Source organism: Megascapheus bottae, chromosome 16 (assembly GCF_031878675.1).
Source record: "Megascapheus bottae isolate mThoBot1 chromosome 16, mThoBot2.hap1, whole genome shotgun sequence".
Lineage (NCBI taxonomy): Eukaryota > Metazoa > Chordata > Mammalia > Rodentia > Geomyidae > Megascapheus > Megascapheus bottae.
The window spans coordinates 32577140-32587804 of NC_143524.1; the positions used below are offsets into that span (position 1 = coordinate 32577140).

At 42.8% G+C, this 10665-nt stretch overlaps 1 protein-coding gene across 1 annotated transcript; it reads right to left on the reverse strand.

The window, feature by feature from the left end:
• Positions 1–671: 671 nt before the first annotated feature.
• On the reverse strand, positions 672–10461 carry Ncr3lg1 (natural killer cell cytotoxicity receptor 3 ligand 1). The gene is made up of 5 exons (XM_090348947.1): positions 10180–10461; positions 6790–7134; positions 3372–3698; positions 2221–2287; positions 672–966 (listed from the first exon to the last, which is right to left on the reverse strand). The coding sequence occupies exons 1-5, from the start codon at positions 10256–10258 to the stop codon at positions 954–956; spliced, it is 831 nt and encodes a 276-aa protein (XP_090205073.1). The 5' UTR covers positions 10259–10461; the 3' UTR covers positions 672–953.
• Positions 10462–10665: the final 204 nt, after the last annotated feature.

Here is a 10665-nt window from a genome sequence, read left to right on the forward strand (position 1 = left end):
TATATTTCTACAGTACTTTTTTGAGGTAATTCCAGTACAATATAAAGGTGAGATTCAGTAAGAGGGGAAATCCTTCAAATTTCAAGGCAGGCTCACTGTGAAGACAGAAGCAGGAGGAAATTAGAAGGGTTGAGTAGAAAGAGCCTCCTAATTCCATGTAAGTCCTTCTGTGCTCTGTCATCGGCTGGACCTGAGAAGGGAAAGCAGAGATTTGCTCAAATACTTGGGAAATGATTGGGTTAAGGTGTGGGGGACCATGTCAGCTAACTGCAGTGTTCACAGAAAGCTGTAGCAGCACACCCCCATGCCTACCACAGTCCTCTTGGTCAAAGTTGAGCTTCCCAAGAAGCTGTGTCAGTTTTGCTATGTGACAAACCTAAAACAGTACATTGAAGTTTCAGTAAGAATGACCACTGGATCCAGGCTCATCATAAAGGCTTTAGCTCCTTTTCTTCCCCTTTCTTCCTTTCTCCTTCTTTTTTTCTTCCTTCCTTCCTTTCTTTCTTTTCTTCCTTTCTTTTTTCTCTCTCCCTCTTTCTCCTTTTTCCTTCCTTTCTTCCTTCCTTCCTCCTCCTCCTCCTCCTCCCCTCCTCCTCCTCCTCCTCCTCCTCCTCCTCCTCCTCCTCCCCTCCTCCTCCTCCTCCTCCTCCTCTTCCTCCTCTTCTTCCTCTTCTTCTTCTTCTTCTTTTTCTTCTTCTTCTTCTTCTTCTTCTTCTTCTTCTTCTTCTTCTTCTTCTTCTTCTTCTTCTTCTTCTTCTTCTTCTTCCTCTCCTGCTCCTCCTCCTCCTCTTTTTTGTTTCAGCAATGCATACTTAACTTCTACAGTGTGCTGTACCAGCACATGGCAAGAACTTGAGCAAGATTTGGGTTAAACTCCTATTTTTGTGTCTTCTTTGTTGAAAAGGACTTTAGTTTTTCAAACTTGGCTCCTTGTAAATTTTACCAGACATCTGTCACCACAGCATCCTGCGCATCAAAGGCAGAGAAAGGCAGTAAATGTGATAGCAATCATAAGTCACAAGAAATATTTGAATACAACTTTATATCAGGTTTTCTATATCAGTTTACACCAGAAGAATAAGTCTCATATATAAGCCGGCTGATATATTCTATTTATTATTCTACTTCTACTTCACAATGAAAAGTAATAGGTCGTGCACACATTTAAGGTCCATAAATAATTGAGGGCAATTTTATTATCTAGAACCATTTTGACATACACATTTACCAGGCATGCAGTTCTACTGCTGAGTTGAGCCTCTAGCCCCCAACATACTTACAGTGGTTTTCTGGGCCTCTAAAGCTTGCACTGTTGTTATATTTACTCTTAGGTCACAGTTGAAGATTTAATTTAGTAACATCTAGTGAGAATTAAGAATTTTGGTCAAAATAAGAATTTTCTCAAGTACAGATGGATAATAAAGTATCCTATTGTGGTATGAGCCAGTGGCTCACACTTATAATCCTACTTACTCAGAAAGCTGAGATCTGAGAATTATGGTTCAAAGTCAGCCTTGGCAGAAAAGTCTGTGAGACTCTAATCTCCAGTGGACCACAAAAAACTGGAAGTGGGACCATGGCTCAAATGGTAGAGCAATAGTAGTCTTACCCACAAAAGTTTGGATAGTGCCTAGGCCAATTTCAAGCCCAAGGACCAGCAAAATAATAAATAAATAAATAAATAAATATAGCAATTTGAGAAAAGAACTCCACGCTCTCTCCGCCTTTTTTCACCTTTTTTTGGAGGGGTCCAGTCCTGGGCTTAAGCTCAGGGCCTGAGGACTGTCTTTGGATTTTTCTCAAGGCTAGAACTCTACCACTTGAGCCTCAGCACCGCTTTTAGCTTTTTTTCTAAGTATGTGGTACCGGGTCTTTGTGCATGCTAGGCAAACACTCTACCACTAGGCCAAACTCCCTGCCCTGTTGTTTTTTAATCTATGAGGATGGTAATATAGCCCACACATAGTGCAAAGCACCTGCCTGTTCTAATAAAGACAGACTCAGTTCAGTGACTTTTGTATCATGTGGACAGACAGAGGGAGATTTACAACACATTTCCCAGAGTCACATGGCAATCAAACGAAGACGTTCTTCCCCAATATAACATCAGATAGATTAAAACCACACACCACACTAACTTCCTAACACCTGTCTCAGAGCTTTCTCACACCATTTGTTGACTACAATCATGAATTCTTGCCTTGTTTCAGAGTTCCTTACCTTTCCCAACTACAGCCAATAAGGAGAAAAATCAACAAGTAGTACCAGGGGTTTGGTTCCACAGATTCTGGAGAGAATAGAAGAATATTAAGAGAAAATCAGCAAGGGCTGAAGAACCCACACAAATGCTAGTTTGTGCCATATGCCCCTGCCACATGTCTCTGCATTGCCATTCCTATTGCACATATCAGAGTATCATATCACATATCAGAGTGCTTATCACATGTTACAAATACAGTGCAAGGCCAGATGTGATGACATACATCTGAACTCCCAGGAGGTAGAGGCAGAAAAATCATGAATTCCAGGCCAGGCAGGGCTATATGGCAAAAACTTATCTCAAAACAAAGAGGTCTCTCCCTTTGAGCATCCAAAAACCTTGTCTATTTGCTTGCTTGTCATCTGTTTGTCTGCTTGCTTGTTTACTCAATAGAACTCTGCCAAGTTTTCTTACCATTAAAGGAGAAGATTACGATATTAAATTAAAATGACTATCCAATATTAAATACCACATACAACAGACATATATCACATGCATCAAGATTACATCTTCTATTGTTTATACCATGCCACTCAAATACCTCACACTGAATAACTAAAACAAATTTCAATTTCATGCTCCTCATACTGTCACACCTACATACTTTATCTGTACATAATCCTCTCAACCATTACTTCCAACAACCATTCCTTTTCCCCCTTAAGAGCATGCATGGATATATTGGCACATCCAGACAATATCCCTCAGGGCTCCTACCTTCCTGATTCCTCTCAGCTCAACAAGATGCATTTGATCACCTAGATCATTCCCACCAAAGGCTAGAGGTGTGACCAAGATATGAACTCAACAAACAGCACCCCACCTCTAAGAGGGATTCTACAGTGCATGGTGTCTTCATAAGGATCCATTGTAGTTACAGGGCATGTACCAGCAGGACCAGCCTTGACACTGCCCAAGCCTAGGCTTCAGACTCTGGGGAATGAACTGAGTCAGAACTCAACTTGTTTCTTCCAGGTCATATTTTCTGTTGTTCCCCCCCCCCCCGCCCACATCAGCCCCTAGCAAAGACCCCAGACTTCCTAGGAACCAAAGTTGTAAGTTATGTATCCCAAAGGTGAAACATGGAGGAAATGTGCAAGAAGACACTTACCTGTCCCATTTAGTGTGATGCTGTACTTCTGGGGGCTGTGCAAGGATAGGTGCCATATCACACACTGGTAGACAGACTCAGGCTCTTCCTCAGAGGACTTTATTTTCAAGCTGCTGGTAATGTTATATGTACCATCTTCATTCTTGAGAAGGGGACTCCTGGTGATGTCCTTAGTGACCTCTTGAAACTGGGGAACCCTTGGGATCCTTTGCTTCCATATGATATTAATGTTTGAGGGGTAGAACCCATTTACCTTACATACAAGATATTTTTCTTCATTCTTTTTCACTGTATGTTGCTCTACAAATAATATGCTGTTTGGGAGAGCTGTCGTGGAAGAGAAGGGGCATGATTAGGATCCAGACCAACTCCCCTTTTCCTCCCTCAACCTTACTACAATACCTGTACCTCTCTGTGTTACTTCTATTATGGCCAAGCAAGACTGAAAACATCAAATATCCACTTTTTCAAAAGATGTCTACTGAGACATAGATAATACTGAGCCCATGCCCAACATCAGGTTAGAGACCCATCAGTTTCAGACCAGTGTGGGAACTCCTTGAGGGCTGGCAGGGACTAGCTCATTACCAGCCGGATGCCTGAATCGGGTTCCATTAGGCTAACTAGCCTGAGCATGTTAGTGCCACTGTCATCATGTCACCTCACTTTCACAATAATTTTCTTAAGCTTTACGCAGGAAGTTTCTTAAGTTATTCTGTGTTAAACACAGATTCTGCCCTGGGATATGGCTATGGTTGAGACTACTAATTCCAAGCATTTTTAACCAAATATGACACATTTCAATCAAAGGTACATCACCAACATGTACTGCAGGTGGGTAGATCCATGTAAACATAGGGTCTAGTCGTTCTGAATATACTCAAAAGTGGAAACAGCAACTCCAAGGAAGTATTCTTAAATTAAAAATTGTGATAGTGCCGGGTGTGGTGGCTCACGCCTATAATCCTAGATACTCAGGAGGCTGAGATCTGAGGATCACAGTTCAAAACCAGCCCAGGCACTAAAGACAGTGAGATTCTTATCTCCAATTAATCACTAGAAAATGGGAAGTGGGGCTGTGACTTAGGGAGGAGGGACTAGGAGTGTGGCCTAGTGGCCTAGTGGTACAGTACCTGCCTAGCATGCATGAAGCCCTGGATTTAATTCCTCAGAAGTCAAAAGTGGTGCTGTGGCTCAAGTGGTAGAGCACTAGCCTTGAGAAAGCTCAGGACAGTGCCCAGGCCCTGTGTTCAAGCCCCAGGACTGGAAAAAAAGTAAAGTGGTATTCCAGGTGGGATCCCAGAACAAAAATGTGTGTGTGTGTGTGTGTGTGTGTGTGTGTGTGAGAGAGAGAGAGAGAGAGAGAGAGAGAGAGAGAGAGAGAGAGAGAGAAGAGAGAGAGAGTTTCTGCATTATGTCAAAAGTCTATTAATTTGTTAACTCATTGTAATTTCAGACTTTCTGTCAATTGCAGAATAAATGAGCTCTAATTAACCCTCTGCACTGCCAAAATTAACATGAATGAAACATTCAAAGTTTTGTTTTGTTTTTCGGTCATGGGGCTACCACCCTACCCTGGAGCCACAGTCCCATTTCCCATTTTTTTTTAGTGATTAATTGGAGATGAGAGTCACAACGTTCTTTAGTGCCCCTGCTGGCTTTGAATGAGATCCTCAGATCTCAGCCTCCTGAGCAGCTAGGATTACAGGCATGAACCACCACGCGTAGCCTACATTCAGTGTTTTATATTTATGGATTTATAGGCTGAACTGCATCCACTTAGAATTCCTCCTATGTCCCCTCCCTAAGTTCCTAATATCTCTCAAGATGAGCTTATTTGGAAATAGGGTCTTTAAAAAACTGATTAGTGAAAAGGATGATTGGGAGGTGGTAGGGGCAGGGAAAGAGGGAGAAAAACATGAGAAGGGGTATCAATGTTGACAAAGTAATGTATCCACTATCTGACAAATATAACTGCAAACCCTCTATATGTTACCCTGGCAATTAAGTACAATTAAAAATAAATAAAATATCTGACAAAAATAAAAATAAAATGAAAAGAAATGATTTAAGTTAAAATGAGGCTATCAGGATGGACCCTAATATATTATAATTAGTGTGCTTATAAAAATAAAGGAAGTAGGACAGAGAGCATTAGAAGCTTCAGAAGACACACTGCTGACACATTGGCTCTCAAGCTTGGTCCTCAAGCTTGTCAGAAAAAAGACATATTATTTTATTATTTTTTTTTTACCAGTCTTGGGACTTGGACTCAGGACCTGAGCACGTCCTTGGGCATTTCTCAAGCCTAAAGCTCTACCACTTGAGCTGCAGCACCACTTCTGGCTTTTTCTGTGTCTGTGTACCGAGGAATTGAACCCAGGTCTTCATACATGCTAGGCAAACACTTTATCACTAGGCCACACTTCCAGCCCCAAGACATTATTTAGCCAATCAGTTAGCAGTATCTTGTTATGGCATCCCTGGAAAATACTATATTCACCAACTATATCCCTTCTTTATAACAGAACAAAGAAGAAATCAATAAAAGAGAGTGGGATATGTTGGGCCTACCTATAATTCCAACACTCAGGAAGCTAAGTCAGGAGGACCATGAGTTTGAGGTCAACCTGAACTATATAGTGAGACCTGTTTCCCCCCAAAACGTATTTGAGAGCTGTTATGCGCCTACCCTGACAACCTACTACCATAGAAAAGGTACTTGGTTTTTTTTGTTTGTTTGTTTTGCCAGTCCTGTGGCTTGAGCGTTGTCCTTGGGCTTTCTCAAGGCTAGCACTCTACCACTTGAGCCACAGCACCACTTCTGGCTTTTTCTATGTATGTGGAGTGCTGAGGAATCGAACCCTGGTCTTCGTGCATGCTAGGCAAGCACTCTTACCACTAGGCCAAACTCCCAGCCCCAGAAGAGGCACTTTTGAGAGACATTTCCATCCTGGGAAAAGAACCAAAGATACTAAACAGTTGGCCCAAATACCAAAGTGTGCAAATACCAAAGCTGAAGAGAATTCTGATCTGTGAAACTAGATCCTAGCTACTTTTTTTGTTGTTTTTGCTTCTTCATTGAAGACAGTGTCCACACAATGGGACAGTTATTTACCCCTATGATTACTATTTCCTGAACACCTGCAATGAACAGAGAGAGCACAATGCTAAGCTTTTGATCCATATTTTTCATAGACACTTTCCTTTTAGGTATTTATTTCTTTTGCTAAATGAAAAGGGGACTGAAGTTCAGTTATTGAAAACTGCTCGAGATTATCCAACTGTTGGTAAAAACCCACATCTGTCTGATTCCTAGACTTATACCCTAAACTCTGTGCTGTACTTGGCCCAACTGCAGCTCCATGTAGAACTCCAGCACCATGGGAACTACAGGGCATTGCCCTCAGGTACCTACCCACAACTTTTACCAAGATCCTGCCTTCTGCCTTGTGAGGGGTGACTGTCACTACACATCGGTATTCTCCTGCATCCCTCAACTGAACTTCAGACAGTTGTAGTGAGGCATCACCCTTCACCAGCCTTCTTGGAGACACCATGGCTCCAGGTCTGAATGATGCTTGATGATCTCCATAAAACTCGAACACCTTGCTCTCTTGTTCAGACATCTGATTCTTCCAAAACCACATGACACCCATAATTGCGATGTCCAGGTATGGAGAACCAGAGATTTTGCAGGATATGATGATATTCTCATTCAGGGATACTATCTGTATCTTTTCTGCCATTTCTACTTCCAGACCTGTGGTAATAACAGAAATCCGTTGTGAGACCCTTGGTTCTCTCAAAACACTGTCAAGTAATAAATATTTCTTAGGTAGGCAGAGGAGGGCTTAGCACAGAGGCTGCTTCTCCTCCTCCTCCTCCTCCTCCTCCTCCTCCTCCTCCTCCTCCTCTTCCTTCTTCTTTTTCCTGTCCTGGGGCTTGAACTCAGGGCTTAGGCACTGTCCTTGGACACTTTTGGGCAAGGCTAGTGTTCTGCCACTTGAGCCACAGCACCACATCTGGCTTTTTCTGTGTATGTGGTGGAACTGAGGAACTGAACCCAGGACTACGTGCATGCGAGGCAAGCACTCTACCACTAAGCTATGCTCCTGACCCCAGAGGCTTCTTATTAACCCACATAAGCTCTGTTTTCTTCTTATTCAAGATGGTTTTGGCTGCTACAGGGACCATGTAGTTCCATGTACACTTTTTTTTTTTTTTTGCCAGTCCTGGCCTTGGGCTCAGTTCTTTGGCACTGTCCTTGGGTTTTCTCAAGGCTAGAACACTACCACTTGAGCCATACCATCACTTCTGGCTTTTTTCTATGTATGTGGTACCGAGGAATTGAACCTGGGTCTTCATGCATGCTAGGCAAGCACTCTACCACTAGGCTAAACTCCCGGCCCTCCATGTACACTTTAGAACCAACTTAGGGATTTCAACAAAGAGGTCAGCTGTGGTGCTGATAGGAATTGCACCAAATCTTAAGATCAGTTTAGGTAATATCTTTCAAATGATGTTTTCAACCCATGTATGACAAGTTTGGTTTTGTTTTGTTGTTGTTGTTGTTTTCTGTGTGTGTGCCTGTCCTGGGGGCTTGAATTCAGAACATGGATGCTGTTCTTGAGCTTTGCTGCTGAAGGCTAATGCTCAGCCACTTGAGCCACAGCTCCATTTCTAGCTTTTTGGTGGTTAACTGGACTTTCCCGTGTGGGATGGCTTTGAATCTCAACTTTCAGATCTCAGCCTCCTGACCAGCAAGGATTACAGTTGTGAACCAATGGCACCTTGCCATATTTTTAAGATGCCCTGTGGAGCTGGCCATCCTTGGCTCCTGGCTATAATCTAAAGCCAGTCGTTCAGGCAGTAGAGTCCTTGAGATGCTTATTTCCAGTTAAGCATCAAAAACACCAGAAATGGAGCTGTGGCTCAAGCAGCAAAGTGCTAGCCTTGAGCACAAAAGCTCAGGGACAGTGCTCAGGTCCTAAGTTTGAGGCCCAGGACACACACACACACACACACACACACACACACACACACACACACACACACGCTGTTATTTTTATGTAGAAACTCTGAGGGGAGGAGTGATTAATTCATAAGGATGAAGCCTTCTGGACAGGATTTCTGCCATATGAAGACATAGCAAAAGCCATTCTTCTGCAATCCAGAAATGAGGTCTTTATCAGAAACAATCAAATAGCACCTTCATCTTAGACTTCCCAACCTCTAAACTATGAGGAATAAATTTCTGTCTAAGCCATCTATTTTTGGTATTTGCTGTGGCAGCCTGACCAAAGACAGACAGGATATTCTTCCATTCAACTATTAAATCTTCTTAGATTTCTTTTGACAATATTTAATAGGTTTCAGAGTCCTGGACACTTAATAATGTGAATTATTTGAGAACTGTCATTTTATCTTTGTGAGAAACCAGTGTGTGTGTGTGTGTGTGTGTGTGTGTGTGTGTGTGTGTGTGTGTGCTTGTGCCAGCACTAGGACTTAAACAAAGACCCTCATATTCTTACTTGGCTTTTTCACACATGGTTGGCACTCTACCACTGAAGCCACACTTCCACTTTTGGCTTTGTGCCAGAGAAATTATAGCTAAGAATCCTATAGACTTGTCTGCCCAGACTGGCTTTGAACTGGAAACCTCAAATCTCAGCTTGCTTAGTAGCTAAAATTACAGGTGTAAGCCACCACTACCTGTTTTTATTTTTTTAATGTGATTTCTTGGTGAGGTAAACACAAGTCTCTTATTCGTTGTTTTAAGTGCATACTAATTGCTCAAAGTGGTTATACCATGCTATTTCATGTATGCATGTATGAATTTTACTTTAATCAGACTGACTCCCTTCTCTAGCTCTCTTTCTCCATCCTCCCTACCCATCAATGAATGAACAACTTCCTGTGACTATCCTAAAACTGCTTACTCTTTCCTCTATAGATCATTTTCTTTCAACTCTAACAGCTCTCTTCCTGTGCCTACAGGACAGCCCTCAAAACCCACCCTCTTTAATCCTTCCTTAGTAGCTCTCACGTAATTGTGTACAGTGTAATGTATGATTTGAGAGTTCATGTTAGTAATTAAGATAAAAGTACCTGTGTTGCCAACAACTTCCTGAATCATCACCAACAAAATTGCTTTAGTTCATAAACTAAAGTTAACTTTAGTCAATAAATTCATGACAAGATACAGGAGTGTATGTTTCCAACACAGCCCATTCATAATGTCTTTTATTTTCCTTTTCTGTCTCAACTGCCAGCAGAGATGGAGAAACATTTTTCTGACCATGGCCACTTGGATTTTTGGGGGGGAGGAAGGGGGAAATATCTGTCATAGGGCTTGAACTCAGGGCCTGGTCCTGAGCTCCTTTTGTTCAAGGCTAGTTCTCCTCCACTTGGAGCTACAGCTCCACTTCCAGTTTTCTGGTACTTAATGGAGGTAAGCATGCTTTGATCTTCACTCTTTAGATCTCGGCCGCCTGAGTAGAGGTGTGAGTCACCAGAGCCTGACCACTTGGATTTTTTTTTTTAACATCATGATGGACCATACACAATTATCTGGGCAGCCCACGAGAAGCATACCTGTCTATCCTATTAGGCACCAAACGATTTCACAAAGCAAAAATCAGCAGGACCTTCTCCATCCTCAAAGCTGACAACAATCTCCGTACAAAAAAAAGCCACAAGTGTTGGCAGAAATCCAGGAGAGCAGAGACTGCCTGAGGCACAATCGGCGCCCCCCTCTTAACCTCCACCCCACCTCCAACCCCATTCCCATCCCTTCCCTTCTTACCTGTGGAGACCAGTGAGTACCACAGAACCAGGCACAGCCCACCTATCCTTAGGACACTCCAGCTGCACTGCAGGGCCATTGCATACAGCCGCTCAGCCACCACACCCTAAAAGTTTCTTAGGAGACACTGCATCGACCGGAGAACGTAGTCTGACAATAATCTGCTCAAGGAGGAAGTATTCCTTTATGGTTCATTCGGATTTATGGAGCCTGAAGAAGCCAGAAGGAGGAATCCCTCTTCGCTGTCCTCCCCTAAGGAACCAGTAGCTCCCAGGTGTGATATTCAGCTGACAACTCGTGCCCAATTGCAGGAAAGCAGGGTGTGGTTAGGAGGTGGGCGTGCTGCGGGAGTCAGAGCTCCTCCTCCAATAGCCCAGGACGGTTGTGTGCCTCTGAATGAGAACATTGCCGTTGCCTCGGTGAAGTTACGTGCCTAAATAAAATACTAATAAATAAAGCTTTGCTGTTTTAAGGGTGGGGAGTTTG

Coding starts and splice junctions, on each gene's coding strand:
- Ncr3lg1 (XM_090348947.1), bottom strand. CDS start 10,258: ATGGCCCTGCAGTGCAGCTGGAGTGTCCTAAGGATAGGTGGGCTGTGC. Junction 3,699..6,789: donor GATCTTGGTAAAAGTTGTGG/GTAGGTACCTGA, acceptor CTTCCACGACAG/CTCTCCCAAACAGCATATTA. Junction 2,288..3,371: donor CATCACACTAAATGGGACAG/GTAAGTGTCTTC, acceptor TATTCTCTCCAG/AATCTGTGGAACCAAACCCC.